General features: G+C 42.7%; 1 protein-coding gene across 3 annotated transcripts; it reads left to right on the top strand.

The window, feature by feature from the left end:
* The first annotated feature begins 70 nt into the window (after nucleotides 1-70).
* On the top strand, nucleotides 71-21,537 carry TPGS2 (tubulin polyglutamylase complex subunit 2). Of its 3 annotated transcripts, XM_059836715.1 has the most exons (9): nucleotides 176-231; nucleotides 4,528-4,607; nucleotides 5,947-9,134; nucleotides 12,597-12,684; nucleotides 14,029-14,160; nucleotides 16,607-16,720; nucleotides 18,067-18,275; nucleotides 18,388-18,548; nucleotides 20,130-20,267. In XM_059836715.1, the coding sequence occupies exons 3-9, from the start codon at nucleotides 9,102-9,104 to the stop codon at nucleotides 20,155-20,157; spliced, it is 765 nt and encodes a 254-aa protein (XP_059692698.1). In that variant the 5' UTR covers nucleotides 176-231; nucleotides 4,528-4,607; nucleotides 5,947-9,101; the 3' UTR covers nucleotides 20,158-20,267. The 3 variants fall into 3 exon arrangements, with proteins under 3 accessions (XP_059692696.1, XP_059692697.1, XP_059692698.1); XM_059836713.1 differs by lacking the exon at nucleotides 5,947-9,134 and having other exon boundaries at nucleotides 71-231; XM_059836714.1 differs by lacking the exons at nucleotides 5,947-9,134; nucleotides 18,067-18,275 and having other exon boundaries at nucleotides 72-231; nucleotides 20,130-21,537.
* Nucleotides 21,538-21,637: the final 100 nt, after the last annotated feature.

Genomic DNA, 21,637 nt, shown 5'->3' with positions numbered 1-21,637 from the left:
TCGTGGTCCCCTGAGCGCCCGCGGCCGCCATGAGCCGACAGGGCACGGCCCGGAAGAACTATTATTCCCAGCGTGCCCTGCGGCTACGGGGCAGTAGGAAGGCCAGAAAGGCATTGTTCTCTGTCAGGCTGGGTAGAGACAGGAGGGTCCCGCGGAGGATGGAGGAAAAACTCCCCACCGGCATCAAGCCTTACCTGGACAAGCTCACCTTGGGCGTCACAAGGATATTGGGTGAGTGGCATTAAGCTACAGCCCACGGGGCGGGGGCAGGCCAGGGGCGGGGGGAGCCACCCGTTTGTCACAGCCCCTCGTGTGAATCGCACAGCTGAGCAGCCAATACGCACACAGATGCACGTCCTTGTTTCTGGAAGCAACGGCAGGAATCCCGAATCTCTCGACTTTAAGAGTTTCATAAACACCAGAGAAGGAGAAGGTGGTGTTTTATGAAAAATCATGGAATCGTTGAATGTTAAAAGGTGGGACGAGACCGCAGAGATCATTCAGTCCCAACCCTGACGCCCTGGGCAGATTGCTCAAGGCCTTATCCAGCCTGGCCTTGAACACTGCCAGGGATGAACATCCCCAGCTTCTCTGGGCAAACCTGCCAGTATCTCACCACTCTCGAAGTAAAAATTTTCCTAATACCCAACCCAAATTTCCCCTCTTTCAATTTGTATCTATTGCTTCTTGTCCTCTCACTTCTTCATATTGAAGAATCCCTCTCCAGCTTCCCTGTAGGCCCCCTCCAGATATTGCAATGTTCCTCTGAGGTTTCCACACAGCCTTCCTGTGTAAATCCTGCCTAAATTTGATTCTCTGTAGTAATGTGGGGTCAGCAGGGAGTGTGCCCCATGAGGGGGAGTTCGGCATGGTTCATCAGTGTTCTGGTAGAAGGCCGATTTGTCAATCTGCTCGGGATCAGATCCCTATAAATAATTGCCCTGCAGCTCATCCCCACATTGAGACTTGTTCCACAAAATGCCCTGATCGTCATTTCCAGGTTTTGCTCAGATATTGAGCCTTCTTGCGTCCCCTCAGCTCCCTCTGAAGTTCAGCAGGACTGCAAGGCATCCATAGGAAGTATTCTCAGACAAAACTTTACTCATACCAGTGGAATCACAAGGATTTGTGGAAGTATTCGTGTGTGCAAAGGATTTCAGCATTGGACCTTTCAGACCTCAACAACGCAGAGCACAGGTCCTATTTGTAATGCTGAAAAGCCATACATCTATCTCAAACCATGTGTACAACAAGATTACAAGTTGCAGTCTGGAATTTCTTCCTGGGAATCTTAAAGCCAAAAGTGAGCTCTGTTATTATCTCACCCCAAAGAGGCATTGAGTTTCACCTAATAACCTCAGCGTATCTGTAGTTGCACATGGGTTTGGATAGCTGCTCAGACAGATGAGATTAAAAGATCAGGGTTAAATTCTTTCTCTGAGCTTCAGTGAGGACAGGATTTCACCCTCAATCTGGTCAGTGTTGTCGTACTGACTTATTATTAGACTTCTTGGGTGGGGGGGTGGGTGGATTTTTTTTTTCTGTTTGTTTTGTTAGTTGTGAGGTCAGGATAATGTTATCTCTGCTCTGTGAGTGAAACTGGTGATGATCATCGTGGCAAAAGCTTCTTTGAAGTAACTCTTTTTAAAAAATGACTAGCCCTGCCCACATTTTCACCACCCTCAGGTGTGTGAGAGCTGTGAGATGTGAGCTGTATCCGAATGTTGTGTTGCCATATAAACTGTTTTGGGTAGGTGTGTTGTCTACGACATGGCAATGCAGGTATTGCTCTGAAAGTCCTGCAACGTCCCTTTCACATGGAAGATGTTTCCTGGTTTGTGTTTTGGCACATTTTTTTCCAGTGAAGTAGTCCAAGGCATTTCAACTGTGCCACCAAATTAATTAGAATTGCTTAGCTAATTGGGAAACATAACCAGTCTGTTCAGTGTTTGGTTCTTTCAAATAACAAAGGGTATCTCATTCAGAGTGATGCCTTGCTCTGTATTTATTAGTACTAGAAACTATCTTACTTTAAATCTTTTGGAAAGTCTCATGAAGTCACTTGATATTTTCTGCCTAACATAAAGTACAATCAGGCATTGTTTTGTTGGTTTGGGGTTTTTTAACTTTAGTCTCGGTGGAAATCCCTACAAGGAATATTTCTCACAAGCATTGTGGAGGCTATACCTTGAGGGAAAAAAGAGAGAGATCTTTTCCACTGCCAGTACTCATTTTGCTGAAGTTCTGTGAGCAATAGCAAATTCCAGAAAGATTTATTATTCATAACTAAGTCAGAATGGAAGGTGTTAGCTCTTCTGGAATGCCCAAGATGGAATCATACTTCACTGTTAGAACTCTGTATTAGATAAGAATGTAACTATTAAAACATTTTAAAATTACGCTGAGAGTTTAGCCAGCTTACAGGCAGTATTAGCAGTACTGTAAAGACTGAAAATCCTGTGATTTCCTGCTTCAGCTTTGTGTCACACCATTACATTGACTGTTTCTGAGTAATACTGCAATAATACTGTAATATAAAGTAGGCAGTACACAGGAGCTTCCAGACGAAATGTTCTAAAAACAGGGCAGAGTTTACTATGATCTGGATTCAGATTAATTTTTAGGGTGTAGTCTGAAGAAGTTAAGCTTTTTCATGTATCTAGGTGCCACTAAAGTGGCTTCTTTCTTTCTTCCATCTGGAAGGAAAAGCAGCTCATTGCAAAGTTTACCCAAATGTTCGATGGTGCTCCTGTCCATACCTATGCACATCAGTTAAACATGGTCTTCAGTTTACCCACAGTATATTTTTAATATAATATTTGGGCTTTTAAGATGGAGTTTCTCTTTCTTTTGATGTTGGATTTGGTTCAGACCTCTTTAGAAGTTGCATTCTCTTTTTCTCTTCTTTGACTGATACGATATTTAATCTTCTGTCATCCCAGCCAAGATGTTGTGCATGATGAATTAAACATCCCTGCTGTTTTCTTTGATCACAGAAATAACAATTACTCTGTTATTATAATCTCCTCAACTTGTCATAAGGTTTGCATAGCTTAGATGGAAAAGACCAGTTAGGTAATTGATTCCATTCTCTTGTTCAGACAGCTTATATTTGAGCAAGAGACAGATCACCCTGCCTCGGACCCAACTACCAGAAGTGGAACTTTGTGAAACGTCCGAGTCTTCTGTATGTTGGGGGTCCCCCCTTGGCCAGACAAATTTACCTGTGTGACCAACTAGGATTTTTTTTTTATGTCTTTAACTTGGAGTTTATTTATCTGACAATGTAACAATCAATATTTCCAATCAAAGTGAAGTTTAGGCTGCTGAAACTGAGTGCCACTGTTCCACCAACAGAACAGACAAGAACAATGCTATTGATAGAATAAAAAGCCTGGCATTGAAGATAAAAAACAAACCAAAGCTCTCTAGTGCCTGCTTTTCCTGTCTGGTGCACTGTGTATGTTTTACCAGAAAGCTGTTGTAATGTGTGTGACTGCTTTAGGGGCCAATACTTTCACAGCAGAACCAGTCTTGAAAGCCTTGCATAGTTATCACTTCTATTCCATGGCCCTGTCTGCTGGGCTTGCAGTTCCCACAATAATTTAGTAGTCTTTCTGGACTTGGTCCAAAGAGAATTATCTCAGTGGAAATTATTTCAGTTAGCTGTGGATGACATCAAACATTATAAAATAGTAATTGTAAAGGAAAGCACCCAAAAGCACCATGTGGCTTAGTATCTTATATTTATATAGCATTCTTTCCCATAAAATATTCAGAAGATTTTTATAGATTGGTAGGAGTTGAGTGCTTATAACAAATTTTCATGTGTCCAGCTGAGGTTCCAGGGAACTGATAATTGCTCATTCAGATCCCTTCAGCATGATCAGGTTCTGTGTCTGTCCAAACCCACTGAATCCAGAGCTGAAATATGCCTGCCCTTATGGAATAGGGTTGTTAGCAGTTCACAGCAGCACTGCACTACATCTTGTGCCCAGGTGAGGATATCCTATTCAACAGAATCCACAGGGCATGCTTACAAATAAAGATTCATCCCCCGTAAGAGTTTGCCTCAAAACCCATCACTGATTTTTTTTCCATTTTTCCATGAAAACCTCTGCAAAAGATCACACCTTGAAGACAAATTGTGTGCGCTTACATCATAGAATCATAGACTGGTTTGAGTTGGAAGGGACCTTAAAGATCATCTTGTTCTAACCCCTCCCACCCTGGGCAGGAAGGCCACCCACTAAATTAGTATATGCGTAGATATATCATGATATGTGCATATATATGTATTAAAAAAATCAAAGGATAACATTTTGTTCAGCACTAGACATCCTCATGTCAAGACATGCAAAGTGCAGTTACAGACAAAAGAAAGTGACTGCTCAGTCACCAGAACAATGCTTGCAATCATTAATGCCTTTCCCCTGTCTGTCACTCAGATTAGTTTGCAGAATTGTCTGTCTCACAGTGTTGCTGTCACCCATGCCAGCTGCAAACATGTTCCTCTTTTCCTTTCAGAGACTTCCCCAGGAGTCGCTGAAGTGACTTTTGTGGAAAAGGAGCCAGCTGAACGCCACACAATCGTCTCTTGGGAACAAGTGAGTATTTTCCTGATAAAACTGCAGTGAGATCAGTTTGAACGTGCAGCAGCCCGTGGAGAATATCAAGTGCAATGGCAACCTTGTGTTTATAAGACAGCTTGTTACCAAGTTTGATGTATAGTGCAGTCTAAGCAGGTGTTGTTGGGTTTTTCTTAATCAGGTATCACTGTTTTAGGCTGTCACATGTACCTGGTTTGTTAGAGAAACATCATCAGTGTGGGTGCATTCAGCATGACAGCTCTAAAAAGAAACCACATAACTGTAGTAGGCAGCTACAGTGGTGACTCAGTGGGGAGCAAACAGTTTTCTGACACAGGTCCAAAAACATTTTCCAACTCCCTTTCAAACAAAATGAAGCAGTGCTTTATTATCCTGGCCATTAAAGGTAAAGGCCTCAAGCTGGCAAATAACACTGAGCTACCCAGTTTGTTCCAGTTATCTTTTTCACATTTTACTCTCAGCCATTCGCTTCAATTTCTCATATCCCTTTCTTTCACCTCCTCTTTGGCTACCCAACCCAGTCTCTTGGCTAGGGCATGTCCTGATGCCTGTTCTAGAAGGCTATGAAGAGCACGTGCTACCTTCACTCTGCATTATCTGACCTTACTGTATCATTCTGTGTGATTAGAGGGCTCCTGAAAACTGTTGTGTGACTCAGGGCATTTTCATTCTCTTTTTGAAATATACGTATCTTCATTATTCCCATGACCATGGCTGAATAATTGCTTGCTAGGTGTTGTTTGTTTAGGGATGGGACAGTAGAAGCACTGTGGTCTTTGGAAAGGGACATGGCAGGGAAAGGAGTTGAGTGAATCTTCCTCCCTCTGCTCTAACCCTGGCTGTGGCCTAAAGCAGCTGCTCCCAGACTCTGCTCTTGTTACTGCTGCATAAAATACCTTCCCCTTTGACACCATGCCATTTATTGCTTTTCCTAAACAGTGAGGAAAAGTCTTACAGTAGTTTTGGTAATGCCCTATTCCAATTAGTGACATTTTTCAAGAACTTACATAATATATATTTATATGTATTTATATGTATATGTATATTCCAGGTCGAAATGTATGTGGTGTAAACCTGTGTGTTACTTACTGAAACTTGTCCAGAAGTCAGCAATTGTGGTCAGGGAGAAATGGCCTGTTTTTCAGGTTTGTGTAAACCGATCCCTGCTTTCCTGTAGCTGTTGCTCAGGTATTGGGTTACCTGAGCTGGAAAGTTTGAGGCACCATGACTGTAAGCCAGCTCAGGGCTGGGAACACAGAGTAATATTTGCTCATTCTTCTGTTGAGTGGAGAGGACTGCTTCTCCTGGACACGGTGTTCATTCCTCTCATTTGCAGGTGCTGCTTCTCCTCTAAACTAAAATGGATTTATTTCACAACTGAGCTATTCTTGTAAAGCCAAACAAATGCTGTAGCCAAAGCACTTCATTCAAGAGAAGACAAAACAAATTTCAGTTCCCACCCTCCCCCCCTATCCAGCAGTGGACTAAGCCAATTGTGGATGTAAATGTTGAAAATTAAATGAGTACAGTTGTGTTAGACTTCTAATAGTGAAGGATTTGGCTGTTTCTTTGGTTTTGGTTCCCTTGCATTGACAAATTAAAGCTGCCTTCTCAAATTAAAAGGTAAGTGGATTTTTTTCCTTTTTTTTTTTTTTCCCTTGAGCTATGGAGATGAAGTGTAAATTTAACGCAGTCTACACAGTTGCAGAACAAAACATCCTGCTGTGATGATTAAGTGCAATGCACTCAACAATTCACAAAACCGTTCCAGGATGAACTTGTACCTCATTTTTCCTGAAACTTATCTTTCTTGAATTTGAATACGTTTGTATATATAGCCACTAGGTGGCAATACTTATACACATAATCATTTCTCCATGGCTGAGATTTTTAAAACAATTTCGTCAGAGTATATTTTTAACTTCCCTCTACATCTTTCGTTATGAAACTATTTGCAAACTATTTGAAACTATTTTTCTGTGATGCAGGAAAAACTGGTGAAACTGTTCCCAAAACTACATTATTTTTCCCCCAACAACTTCTCTCTCTGTTAAGGCTCATGTTGCGGGACATTCCACAGACTCACCAAATAAAAGCTTTATTCTTTAGATTATTGTTTAGTGGAATACATTTTTCCAGTCTTATTTCAGTTTTGCAAGGAAAGATTGTTTTACTGAGAAAAAAATCCAGGCGTTTAGAAGTTCTTAAAAGAAAATCAACCTTTAAAAATTATTAATTAACATATTATTTTATTCATGCTGGGTATATGCATTTTTTGTTTCCATCAGCCATGTTTTCTAAATTGTACTGTGCCATGTTTGTGCTACTACATAATACCTTGCTGAGATTAAAATAATCTTTAAAATCTTAAGCCTGTTGAATGTCCCATAGCTGCCATGAAGCTTTGCAGGGGAAGCTGAGCTTCATGACAGGAGTTAGTGCAGTAAGGCTGTAGGAGAGAAGAAGAAATTTTTCCCAAAGCAGAAAGAGCTGCTAAGTGTTACATGTCAGGAAATCAAGCTGGAAATCACTCCTGAAGAATTTATTGGAAATCAGCACACACACAAAAATGTTTAAGGTGTATGATTGCCAAGTGTATTTACATGGGTGAAGCATCACTTCCCCATAAATTGTAAGCAGTTCATTATATTTTAATAAAACCAGATTTTTCAATATTTCTTCATATTTAAACCTATTAAGCTGTTACCTTGTCCCCAAGAAAGAGAGACAAAAAGTACAAGAGGGAGTAGAGACGGAGTTACCTGGTAACCAGAAAACCAGTGCTAATAACTATATCATCCTAAGAAACCTTTCTCACTTCTAAAATTAGGCTGGCAGTGTCCCTGCTCCCTTCCACATGCAATTTTTAGAAATAGATGTTACACTAAAATACTGCTAGGAGGCACTCTGATGCAGTGTCTGAATCACATTTTCTTTCTTGTGTCAGCTAGAAGAAAAATTAGTCACTCACATCCTTGTTTCGGTTTTCAAAATATAGAAAATTGCATTTCTGTTAGAGGGACACAGAGGTACCTGAGACCATTTTCTCTTGTTCTTCTCACTTGTTACTTGGGAGAAAAACCTGATCCACACCTGGCTTTCAGAGACTTCCAGTACCTTTCAGGTGTTAGAAAGTGACAAAGTCTCCCTCAACCTCCTCTTTCCCTGTCTGAACACCCCCAGCTGCCTCAGCCACTCCTCTCAGGCCTGTGCTCCAGACCCCTCCCCAGCTCTGTTTCCTTCTCTGGACACACTCTGGCTCCCTCAGTCTCCTCCTTGCTGTGAGCAAACAAAGCCAAACAAAAGGTTCCAGGTGTGGCCTGACCCGTGCCCCAGCACAGGGGGATGGCACTGCCCTGCTCCTGCTGGCCCCTCCATTGCTGGCACAAGCCCGGTGCCATTGGCCTTCTTGGCCACCTGGGCACATCCAGCTCGTGTCCAGCCACTGCTGACCAGCACCCCCAGGCCCTTTCCCACTCAGCAGCTTTCCAGCCACGCTGTCCCAGCCTGGAGCTGCAGGGGGTTGTTGTGACCCAGGGACAGGAGCCAGCACTTGGCCTGGTTGCACCTCACACAGTTGGCCCTGGCCCATGGATCCAGCCTGTGCAGATCCCTCTGCAGAGCCCCTCTGCCCTCCAGCAGCTCAGCACTCACACCCAGCTTGGCCTTGTCCTCAAACTGACTAAAGGAGCTCTTGATTGCCTCACTCAGATCACCAATAAAGATACAAAACAGTACAGTCCAGAGCTCTGGGGGACACCACTAGTGACCAGCTGCCTGCTGCAAGTAATTCCATTCACCAGCACTCTCTGGGCCAGGCCAGCAGCCAGTTTTTAACTCAAAGAACAGAGCATCTAAGCCACAAGCAGCTGGTGTCTCCAGGAAAAAATCTATGGGATACAGTGTCAAAGACTTCTAAAGTCCAGGAAGTCAACATGCCCAGACTTTCCCTCATCCACCAAGAGGTCACTGTGTTATAGAAGAAGATTGGGTCGGGCAGTAATGCCTTTCACAAACCCATGAGCCTGATCCCCTGGACCTCCTTTAGGTGCCATGTGATGGGCACTCAAGATCTCCATGAGCTTCCCCAGCACTGAGGTCAGGCTGACAGACCTGTAGTTTCCTGGCTTCTCATACTAACCCTTACACACAATCCAGGAACCTCCTGAGTTGCTCCCTCTCTTTTGCATAGCGTTTCCAGCACACGTCTGGAATGTCATCCTCCTTGCTTCTACAGCATCTCTTTTTGAGTCCAAATATGCATTCAGGGTGCGCACCTTCAACAGTCCTTCTTGGCATCCTTCTTGGCATCCTTCTTGTCCTGCCTTAACATTAGCCAGGCCTCCAGTCCCTGATCCCCATGAGGACAGGATCTACCCACAATGAGCTTGCCTTGTGACTGTGACTGTGGGAGAGATGGGAAGTGGATCCAGCAGGGCCAGTGCATGAGGAAAACTGTTTCTTCAAGCCGTGCATGTTTCTTCAAGCTGCATGATGGGGAAGAGGCTGGAGGACTTTTGGGAGGTAAGTAGTGTTTCTTACACAGTGTTCCCCCTCATGTTAAGCTTTATAACATATTGAAAAACTGGCTGCACATCAATATCCTCAAGAGAACTTTGAAGTCCTGTTCTCTGCAGCAGGAGATCAAGTCTACTGCAGCCCCAGAAAATCAAGGTGATCTCCTGGGAGCTCCCCCGCTCAGATTTATTGAAGGTGCAAGAACATTTCAATATGTTACATAAATTAACATCAACATTCACTGACAGCTAGGACAAACCAGCCATGAAACTGCAGGACTTTAAGGAGAAAGAAGGGTGGCTACTGATGCAGTCTAATTCTTGGAAGCCCTGAGAAGTGACATGAATGCTTTCCTTCTCTCCCCAGAAGTTGGGTAAAACTCATTCATGGTTTTAGAGAAGTCTCTCTAGAGCTATATGTTTTAATTGCTTCTAGTTTCTTTAGTATATTTGCTTGAGAGACATTGTTTCAACAGTGTTTCAAGTGAATTGCCGCACGTCAGGGTTCTTAGCTTTGGATCCATATCTAATCAGGTCCTGGCCGCAAAAATCAGATTCTCATATTTTTCTCTGTACTCAATGGACTGTGCTTTCTTGGGAGACTATTGTGAGATATTATAGAGAACAAAGAAAAGGAATAGACCTCTCACACCATATTAAGCACTTGGGGTATTTTGTTTTATGATCTGATGAGTGTAACCAGATAACTGGAATGAAAACAGCTGCTTGCCAAGGCTGTGGTTAAGCCAAGTCTGACATGTTATTTAGAAACAGTGTACTTTATGGGGCTGGAGAGCACAACTCTGACAACTGCCAGTTGAGCGAGAAGAACACAGAGTTTGTTAAGCCATTCTTTGTATATAGTCTCTTGTTTCTCTGACTGCTGTCAGAAGATTCTGATGTCATATGGTCATGTGACTAAGCACAGTATGACAGAGCAATCAATCCTTTCCATCAGATGAGAGAAATGGCTGTTAATTAAGTTTTCTATTTACAGGCCTTTTTCTATAGACCCCAGACCTGCTCTGGTACTGCATTTTCTACCTGTATATTTTGCATCAGCATGGGTTAGAGAATCCTAAAATAAATTCAGACAGCGGCCATCTGGAGAAACATGCACATGTTGATCTTTTTCAAAAGGAGGATTCAGATCATAAAGCCTATTCATTTTCTCTATTGATTTTTCTCTTGTCTTAGCTGTATTTGCTAAATTGGACTGTGCTTGAATTGTAGCAGGATTTATCTGAATACTACAGTGGAAGTTTTTAAACCTTAGATTTTGTCATCCTAGTGGATCTGGTTCTCCTGCTTGGAGAAGAACACCCACTGAAGCCAGGCGACCCATTCACATACATGTTTTTACTGCTGCAATGAATGAGTTTGAATTGGGGGATTTAAAATGTAGTCAGAGTGTTATGTTAACTTCTGTACTCTGCTGAGGCTTTGTAGCAGGTCTGTCGTACTTTCTTCATAGTTTTAGCCATAGTCACTGTATTTACAGGCACAACTTGAAACTGGAAGTGATGAAAGCACAGCATGAAATTATAAATATTTAGGACTAAGGAGAACCTCAGAAGAAGGTGTGTTTGTTAAAGGCATTTGAAGAACTTCAGAAATGTCCTTGTGGTTTACTAATCACCTTAAACTTACCACCAGGTCCTCAACCATCAGCAGACTCTTGTCATAGGATGGTAAATTCTTCTCAAAACAGCCTCTGCAGTGTCAGGTTATCTGCTTTAAGACCTGTGGACCCTGAAGATTTTCTCTATCTGGATTAAGAAGCTCTGAGCTAGTGACCAGGCTCCTTGATGAAGCAAGTAAAGTGACCTGCCCTATTGCAAGCTGCAAAGCCATTAGTGTCTGGGACTCCTCAGTAGCAGTCAGTCAACATTAATGGATGTGCTTTAAAAGTAAATTAACAAGCGCAAGGTTGTGGGCAGATTAGGTGCTCCTACATAGTGTGGTCACCCCAGTTCAGGTGACAGACTGTAAAACCCAAAGAAAGTATCTGTGAATAAGGCTTTAACAGGCAGAAAGGCTCTTCTGGTCTTAGGGGAGGGAGGACATGTGAACAGGATGAGACCAGATCCTTCCCTTGCTCAGCCAGCAGCAAGGGAAGGATCTGGAGGCCAGCATTGCAGCTGGATTCACAGCTGGCAGGTTGCTCTTGCTGGATAGATACATCTCTCTTGTCTTGAAATGTTAAAAAATTCATGCCCCAAGTGAAGCAGAGATATTTGAACTGCATATGCATCTTCCTTTTCCTTAGCTACTGGCTACTAGAATATTCTGCCTTTAATGAAACTTTTCCACAAGGAGAGTGGTGCAGCCCTTGGGCTAGTCAGCATACACGGATTGTGGAACCTCCATCATGGGACACTTTTCTGAGTTTTGAGGTCTGATTCTTTTGGAGCCCTGAATGTGACTATTTTAAATTTGAACTCACTGGAGTCAATCTGGTTTTTTCTCTAAAACAGTTACAAACAGACCAACAGGTAACTCCTTTAGTCATGCTTGTTGTTTGTGTTATAAAAACTGGCAGGCTTCCATTCTGTTTAATTTTATGTACTTGACATTTCAGTAAGAGAAGAAGGTCACTGGTCTGCAGCCAGTCCTATCCCCAGGAGGAAGATCTACAAATGCCTATAGTTCTTTGGGCTTCTTTTTTGTTCTGAGGATTAAGCCTTTATCCTTCTATCCTTGTATATACAGCTTAACGGAAGAGTCTAAGTTAAGAACAACTCCTTCCACAACCAACACAGATATAGGAGATGTTTTCTGGTTCCTAGAAACTCGAGTTCACTGGGGTTGCTTCTTTCACTGGTGGCTCAAAAGGAAACAGGCTTAGGAGCCGCAGCCATTCACTGAAGTTTGAAGGGATGAAGCCAGACCAGCAGATTTGTGAGTCTGGCTTTGCTTGTGCTTGCACACATACTTTTTGTTACGTGAAATGTCAGATCTCCTTGAGTATGTGCAGCTTTTGAGTCTATGCTTCTTACACCTACTTGGAGCTGAAATCCCGCAGAAGAAGAGAGTCGTTGTGCTAATATTGTACATGCTTTAGTGGAATAGGTAAGTTTAGTCTGATTTCACTTAAAGCAAAACCCTAGTCATTTAAGCCATATATATGAAAAAGCTAATTGTTCTGATTTATGTGAGTTTGGAGTGGCTGCTAATCTCAAAAGGTAATACGATGTCTCAGTTTGGGAACAATGCTGTAATAATTTTGTGATGACTAACTGCTCATTGTGAAATTTTCCCAAGCTGCCTTTGTTAAGACTAGCAGAGTCCCAAGAAATACGCAGTTTTTTCTCAAGGCTTTAGAATGAGATACTTGAACTGATTTGAGTCACCTTGGAGTTAAGCAAGGAACTTATGGTGGCAAATATTTCTGTACCAATTTTCAGTTGTTCTTAGGGTTTGACATATATTCTGCATTTTCCCATAACACTTTGATTGTGATTTGCAGAAAAACTCCTGTGTATTACCTGAGGATTTAAAGAACTTCTATCTGATGACCGATGGCTTCCAGATGACCTGGAGTGTGAAGACTGATGGTGAGTCCCTGTGTTCCCCTCCACTGACAAACTCAATTCATTGCAGTCAGCCCTTCCTCTTTAATTTCAAACTTACTTTCTGCACAATCAATACACATGTCTCAAGACAAAATCTGTTGCTTGCATCCCACAGAAGAGTGCATACACTCCTTCTTTCTGGCAAGAAACTATTCATGACATAAATTCTGTTCTGCAATACACTGGCCATCTGTTGACACTCAGATTTAGGTGTGTCATTTAAACCTCATACCTAACTCCCTCTGTAGTTCATGTAGAGAGAAACAGCTGTAGCTGTTATCCCATCATAAATCAGTAGGAAGAGTCACCCTCTGATAATGCTTCTTTCTCATTAAAATGTGTATGTACATGTTGGAGCCTGATTCTGCTTTCCACCAGCTAAAGTCCAAGCTTTATTTTCCATCCTTGTTCGGCAAAAATCAGGTAGTTTGTTCACTCTGCAGCTGTTATCCTGGCTCTCATTGCCTTCAGACAGGGTTCTGCAGTTGGGCTGTGGACACTGCTCACTTCCGGAGATGGGTGTCAAATGCAGGGTCTTCCTCGGGAAGTGAAATGGCATTTCTGAGACAGTTCACATCAGTGCTTTAGCACCTGCATGACTCCCATGATGTTTCAAGTGGGACTAATGACCTCTGTGGAGTCTTGTTTTCAGGGCTCACAAGTGCACGGAGACCAAGGCTGCTGGTACAACTGTCTTTTTTGAGCAAACATCCAGCAGTGCCTTCTGAGACACATTGCACTGGCACGTGGCTGAACAGAGTGCTTGCTGCCTTGGTGTCTGGTAACAGTGTGAGTCCTCAGAAACACAGACAAGTGACAAGTCCTGTAGGATTCTTTCAGGAGCACCCACATGTTGATGTACTGATAAAATCCTCTGTGGAAGTGGGAACCAAGAGGATGTACCCTAAACAGATACATGGAGTGGAAGAGGACAAGGTGCCCAGTAAGGTGTGAATTTGTGGGGTGGTTTCTGATAGGAAGGACAGTAGTAGGGAAAAGAGCTTTGAGAAAGAGGCTGTAGCTGAAATCCTGTAGCCAGGATTTTTAGTTTTTCACGGAACTGAGCTAACAACTGCAGGACAGTCCTTGCCAACAGTATAATTCCCATACCTTTATAGCTCTGAGATGGTGTTGCATCACATATAAGTGGGAGTCTGTGCTTGAAAAAGCCTCACTTTTGCTCTTGTAGAGTCTTACTTAAGTTAAATATCCAGATCTGCTGGGTGTAACCATTCTTCACCCCAGAGAGGTTGATGTCTGGAGGAAAATAAATGCCTCCCATGCCTTCCTGACACTGTATGTGATTAGTGATTGGTTTTGTTGCAGATACCCCGATGCCCCTGGGCTCCATGGTGATTAACAGCATCTCGAAGCTGTGTCGGCTTGGGGGTTCCTCTATGTACACTCTGCCTAGTGCTCCAACTCTTGCTGACCTGGAAGATGACACAGATGAGGAAGGTAAGGCACAGTTAACAGGCTAGAAAACCTGCTCTGTCTCATGCCTTTTGTTCTATTATGTTAAAATATAGCACAAGATGTGTGGACCAAACACTTTCCACCTGGTTGCTCAGAGCTCCATCCAGCATAGCCTTAAACACTTCCAGGATTGGGGCATCCACAATTTCTCTGGGCAGCCTATGCCAGCGCCTCATCACCCTCACAGTAAAGAATTTTTTCCAATATCTAATGTAAATCTGCCTTCTGTCAGTGTGAAGCCACTCCCCCTTATTCTGTCACTACATATCCTTGTAAAGAGTCCCTCTCCATCTTTCTTGTGGGCTCTCTTCCACGTACTGGAAGGCCACAATTAGGTCACCCTGTATTGGAATAGAATCCCAATATTGCTGGGTGGAACGTGCCTGGGCTCATCTGGCCCTGCTCTGGACCAAAGGCGGCAGCTGTGGTGCTTCACCTCAGAGACACCTTTGGCTGGCTGGCAGTTGCAGTTGGGCACTCGGAATGAGTCCAGGAATGGTAAAAACTCAGTTTACCTCTGGTAGAAAAGGTTCAGGCAACGGTGAAGAGGAAAGGGAGCGGATTCCGCCGGAGGGTTAAATCCAGAGTTTTATTCCAGGGTCACAGAGCTCTGAATCTTGGTAACAGCTCCAAGAGAATGCCAACCGCATGGTGTCCGTGACTTTTAAGCTCACAGGGTGAGGGTAGGGAAAGGATAGGTGAGCCACCAACCAGGTGGGAGGGGGAGGGTTTCAGGGGACAATGACACCTGGACAGGCCAATGACCCCAGGTCTGAGAAGCATTTTTTGAACTTCTGCCAATCACACAACGCCCTTGCTGGAATGTGGAGCTTGACGAACATTACTTCAGAAAAGGGGCAAGGGGGAGGGGAAGGAAGAGGTTTGCACACCTGAGAGGAACTGGGACAGGATATTGCTTCACACTGCAACAACCCTGAAGCCTTCTCTTTTTCAGGCTGAACAAATCCAATTCTCTTAGCACCTCAGCTATCCCCCATGGCAGGCAAATTGGAACAAGATGGTCTTTAATGTCTCTTCCATTCTACAATACAGCAACAGAAAAGGTCACTCCAGGTAGATGGGGATTAATTGGTCTAGCAACCTGGTCTAGAGGAGGGTGTGCCTGTCCCTGTCAGAGCAGTTGGAGCAAGATGATCTTCAAGGTCCATATTCAACCCAAACCATTCTGTGATTCTCTGATTCTCTGTCTCCTGAGCTGAATCTATTATGTATCTTATTAGTTCCCTACAGCCTTGGCAGGTACATCTGTATGCTGTGAATGTCGTGGGGATTAGTGTTATTTGCATCCTCTTTTAACAGCTTGTTCTGCCTTTTCCCTGTTTAAACTGTCACCTGAGCCTTGCTCCAGTGAGTCAGCTTCCAAAATCTTTGTGTGCTTAAGGTGTTAAATAAGCAAAAGATAACAGGTTTTGTTTTAGTAGTGAAGACAGCTGGAATTGGAAAAGTAACTGGTATGTACATATAACTATGAGGCTACCCTGCCTAAAAAGGCTGGGAATGCTGCTATTTGGTGGGAATAAAAAAGAAAAAGAAAGCCCACTGATTTTGTCAGAGATCTCACATCCAGCTGGAAAAATCAAGAGGATAAGAACACAGCCAGTGTCACACCAATTTCTTAAAAGAATGCTATTTGATTTCAGTCATGTCTCTGCACCTCTATTAGCTCTTCTAGCTTTTAAGTGTGGCTAAAAGTAGTTTTGACATTCCAGTTTGGCTGCAGTCCTGATCTTCTAGAAATGCTCAGTGATGGTTGAGGGTCTCAAGGTGTATGAGAGTCAGATGTAATTGTTGAGAAGGATGCTGATGTCACACTGGAATGTATGGAGAAATATATATCTCTGCAATTTCATTGAAGTCTTGTCCCAAGAGAAAAAGAATAAATTGTTCTACATGTCCTCCTCAGAAAAAAATAAATCAGGACAAAAAAGAATATATACAACAGAAATAATGGGCTTCAGTTGTAGCAGGAAGATTCAGGATCCATGAGGAAAACTTCTAAGTGATAAGTGATGGATTTGGGTTGAGTACCTAGAGATTGTGCCTGTGCCTTCTCTAACACTGGAGAACTTTAAGAAAAGATTAGACAAACCTCAGGTGTGACATCTGTAAACCTTGACTCGCTTAATGCTAGGGAGGAAATAGAAGTCAGCTTATCTATTTTCAGCCATCTAATTTTGACTCTGGTTTGTTTTCCTAACAGAGATGAAAATTTTTCTCACTTTTTTGGGTTTTTTTCCTTGGTTTTATTTCAAACAAAGGGAACTTAATAATTTCCAAGAAGTATAAATGTAGTAGTTTGATTCAGTTCTTCATCAGCTGATTTATTAATGTATAAAACAGATAGGCTCTTTGCAACTGAGTCTCAGTTTCCCAAACGTGTTTCATAAATTTTTTTCCTTGGTTTCAGGTAATGGAGATAAACCGGAGAAGCCACACTTTGATTCTCGTAGTCTTATCTTTGAATTAGACCCATGCAATGGGAATGGGAAAGTCTGTCTTGTTTATAAGCATGCCGAACCAGGTAAGACTGAAAAAAGAAAAGTTAGCTATCTCTTGTTGTGGATTGTATCTGGAGGTCACATGTGGAGAGTTATCTTGTATTTCTGATCTTCTTTGTAAATTGTAAGCGAAACTTTTACTGGGATGTCCTGTCTCCACTGAAGTCAGGAGCTGAATCTTAACTAGATCTAACGTTTTCACTCCCTTTAGTGTTGGAGTCTGAGTTATAACTTATGATTTCTCTGTGCATAGAAACAGGGAAGTATTTACAGTTGTCTGTGTGTGACCTACAGACAACTGAGTAGAAATAACACAGAGCTCCACTAATCCAGTTACTTGCATGTCTTGGAACAAAGCCATTACATTTTGATGAGAAAGGGTATAACTCTGCTTAGAAAGAAAGTGTAGATGGTAAAAAAAGCTGAGACAGAATTAGACTGAGTCTTCCACCTAGTGCACTCTGGGTCTCAAGGTGCTAACTAGGCCAAAATGTGGCAGGAAGGGTTAATGGGAAGGTGAGAAACAGGAGCTGAGCTGTTTGTTCTGACAGATACAGAGATAACTGTTATCAGTGAGAGAGTAGTGAAACACCTAAGGCACTTATAAAATAGTTGTCATCTGACACAGTGCACAGGTCACTGGATGTATGTGTGTTTACTGTGTAGGGTTGTGCAATTGTAACATACAAGTTCATAAGAAAAATCCTGGGTTATTATCTTGTGCCTTTCATTGTATGTGACTACAACTGCCATGGCAGGAAGTTCTTGTCCTGTTGCCTCCCCCTGTTAGTGATTTCAGCACATGCAGTGGATAACCTGGGCAGGGGAAGTGAGCATTGGTTACAGGTGTCAGTGTCAACACAGGGGCAGTCTGTTTAAATGACAGGGTTCAGCATCTCAATCTCCCAAGAAAAAAACTTCTTTTTATGCTACAAAGGATATCACCAGCAGAGAAATATTTGATCACTGGAAAGATTTTGCAAAATGTGTTTTTTTTGGCAGCACATACTACCATCACTTCCAGACTCTGGACTCTATTCTGTAATCCAGATCACTGACAACTGAGTTAGTTGCTTTTTACTTTGTGGGGTGGATAAATGTTTGCCATATATGTACTTTGAACATGTACTACAAAGTTGCTGATGTCCAAGAATGTTCCATGTAGCATGTCACTCCCAGGTTGTGAAGGAACAGCATTGCATTCAGTGTCCAACACACAGCTAGTCAAATATCCCATGCAGTGGGTCAGCACTGGATGAAGGGTAGGATACAAAAGGTTATAGTAAATAGGGTTAAGTATTAAGTAGTCATCACATCAAGCTGATAGCTGGTCACTGGTGGGTTCTGAAAGGGTCCATCTTGGGCCTAGTGCTCTTCAGTGCCTTCATGAACAGCTTGGACACGGGACTGGAAGGAGTGCTAAGTTTGTCCATTATACTAAATTGGGAAGAGTTGATGTCTCCCTCGAAGGGCCTGCAAAGTTACCTCAGCAAATTAGAGAGATGTGCAACCACCAACCATCTGAAGTTTAAAAAGACAAGTTCTGGATTCTGCACCTGGGCTGGAACAAGCCTGGAGGTACATGAAACAGCCCTTCTGATGAGTGTGCTGTGTCTCCCACCTGACAATGGCATGGGGTTAATCTTAATACTGCAAAGCAACAGTGTAATTTGTGCTTGTTTTATTCTAGTGGTCTCCCCAGACACAGAGATCTGGTTCCTGGACAGAGCTCTGTATTGGCATTTCCTCACCAAAACCTTCACAGCCTACTACCGCCTGCTCATCACCCACCTGGGCCTCCCACAGTGGCAGTATGCCTTCACCAGCTATGGGGTCAGCCCCCAGGCCAAGGTAGGATAGCAGAGTCCAGCCTGTCAGTATTCTGCATAACTGTAGACTGGAAAAATATCTTACCACCTTTTGGAAACCTGTCTGTCGGCTCAGGGGGGCCTCCCTGGTGAGCCACGGAAGGGACAACAAGTTTTTTACCTGTAACATGTTAACAGTAATTTGTTTCATGGTAATTTGAATTCACTACTATAGTGTTAACCCTGCTTTTCTCTCAGAAGTTGGGCCTTGATAAAAATTATGCCCAAAAAAGGGCAATTTCAAGTCCTAGAGATAGTTACAGAAGACCTCTACATAAGCCCTTGTGAGCATTCCAGTCATTAATTATTATTATTAATAAAATTACTATTCTGCCATGCCAAAATCCTGCTCTTAGACACTTCTGCTGGTCTTCTGTGTTTGACTAGGTCTTTAGCCCTATCCCTGCCTTCATCCTGTGAGTGGTCAGGGGATGGAGCTGATGGTCCTACTGAACACAGCTCATAAGCCAGCAGTGTCTGTGCACTTTGGCAAGGCCTTGGGACTTGAGTGTCCTGCACTTCACCCAGACACAACAGCTGTCTTACCAGCATGAGATTCCCTGGTTCTGTGCATACATCAGAATTACTAAAATCACTCCTGACTTCCCATCAAAATGTGGCTGTAGAATTTGGTTCTTCTTATTCCTGATGCCTTCCCTGTTACGCTGCACTGGACTTTATCAGTCAAGGCTGTTTACGTGGCACTGTGCTCTGCCTTTCTGTAACTTTCCTGCTATAAATATTTTATTATATTCAGTATATTTGTAAACCTTAAAAGGAACCATTTGTATATTCCCTAATCATTTGCAGCCCCTACTGGTTAAAATCCGCCTAGTTTGTTAACCATTATAATTTTAAAAGTTTCAAAGGGGGTATATTAAAGCTGTTTTCCACTAAGCAGTACATTAATAGATGATTATCTATATTTTGGTACTGAACTTCTGTATGTCCTACTCAACACTTTGCTGATGGTTTCACTGTGATTTGTAATACCCTAACTACTATAGTTTTATTTCAGACTTTGTTAATGGAAAAAACTTAAAATCAGAAACAGAAACAGTAAGACAAACAAACACAAAATTCTTTGTGTAAGGAGTTTCAAAAATTCATTATTTTATGTGTGAAGACAGGGAGAAAGGTTACATTTTGAGAAATTCAACTAGTTGATTTTCGGTTTATAAGCACATATAAATTCCAAAGGTTTTTTAATCCTTTCTGCTTATCTGAATCTAAATAAATGTCATTTGGTTTCATCCCCTCCTTTTGCTTTTCCTCCTGTGGTGTAAATCAGGATTCCCTCTTCATAAGAATTACACTGCTGGAAAGGTGGTGTTAGGATTGTGTCTGGTTCTCCTCTTCCCTATCTGGAATGAGGTTCCAGGACTGGGGCTGTAGCCATGCCTTGTGTAACCTTATCACAAGCACTCTTCCAAGTCCTGTAAACTACAAACTGATAAGTGGCATAGGATTAAGATCAAGTCTTGGGGAAGATGGGGAGCAAGGTGGAATTGTCTAACTGCAGTTTGAATTTAACCTGTTCCTTCCCCACCATCCTTCCTTTCAGCAATGGTTTAACATGTATAAACCCATAACCATCAACACAGCACTCCTGTCTGAAGAAGCTGATTCCTTTGTGAACAAGCTGGACCCCAATAAGGTATTTAAAAGCAAGAACAAAACTCCAGTGCTCAAGAAAAAACAACCTCCACAGCCACCAGGCTCCCAAAAGAGTCACACAAGCATGACCTCTGCTAAGACATCCTCACCAGCAGGGAATTCTTCAAGGAAGTGAACCCGCCAGATCTGACCCTGAACAACATTTGCAATAACTTTTGATGTTTTCTGCTGCAGAGTCTCTGGGGTTCAGACCAAGTTCCTTGTGCATGAATAGATGTGCCCATGGAAAACACATTGCAGCACTTGCATGAAATATAGCTGCAATGTGGATGTAGTTCCTGGAGGCTCTTAAAAAAAATTGATACATTAATTTTATTCCCTTCTGCTACTTGCAACGTGTACTTTTCAGAGGGCATCAAGAAACCTTTGATGTCTCTGCTCCATAGGGAAGCTTTTGTTCCTGTACAACTGCAGCAGTGAAATGAAAGCAAATGTAATTCACTGTAACTTTAACCATGCTGTTGTAGAGGGTGTGAAGATGTTTCTTCCGTATCCTTTGAAAGAAAACTGTCCTGACCTTGCATGCTGTGGGAGCAGGCTGGAACCCACAGAACAGAGAAGGATCTTCCACTCCAGATAGAATCAAACTCAGCCTCTCCTTGTGCTTCATCCAACTTCTCCTCTGAGATTCATGGTACAATGGGACTTGTGATTTCCATGTCTCTGCATTAGCCTAGCCACTTGCTCTGCAGCCAGGACTGCTTTTTGGCCTTCCTTCTTGTCCTAAATTGCAACGCAATATGTGTATTCTATTTGCCATCTCTTAGAGGTGTGGCAGTTATCTTCTGTTAATTGGGCAGTTTTCTTTCTCTCTTCCACAAACCAATCCTCCCTCCAGGGAGATATAAACCTGCTGTTAATGGGCAATTGAGTGACCCTGCATGCCTGATAAAAATTACAGCATCCCATTGTGAGATGCTCCACCCAGGGAGAGGAGCCAAGCATTTCTAGCTGGATATAATCTGAGATTTTGGGACACCAGAACAGCCTTTCCACTGGATTCCCAGAGGAGCAGCTGCCTTTTCCACTGGATCTTCAGTGGAAGGCCAGGCCGGTCTTCACCACACTGGATTTTCAGAGGAAGACTACATGCTTCTGCAGGATCACTGCTCCAACAGAACCACACCTGCCATTCCAGGAGGACTGCAGCCAGCATTTAATGGGAGAGCTACCAACACCCTCATCCACAGGGCATCAGCTCATACTCTGACTCTGTCAGCGTTGTTTTGTATAACTGCATTGTTTATTTTTTTTTTATTTTCTTCCCTAATAAAGAACTGTTATTCCTGCCCGCATGTCTTTGCCTGAGAGCCCCCCTTAATTTCAAGTTTATAACAATTCAGAGGGAGAGGGTTTACCTTTTCCATTTCAGGGGGGTCTCCTACCTTCTTTAAC

This window comes from Haemorhous mexicanus, chromosome Z (genome assembly GCF_027477595.1).
Source record: "Haemorhous mexicanus isolate bHaeMex1 chromosome Z, bHaeMex1.pri, whole genome shotgun sequence".
In the NCBI taxonomy this organism is placed as follows: domain Eukaryota; kingdom Metazoa; phylum Chordata; class Aves; order Passeriformes; family Fringillidae; genus Haemorhous; species Haemorhous mexicanus.
This window is presented reverse-complemented; position numbering and strand designations above follow the sequence as displayed.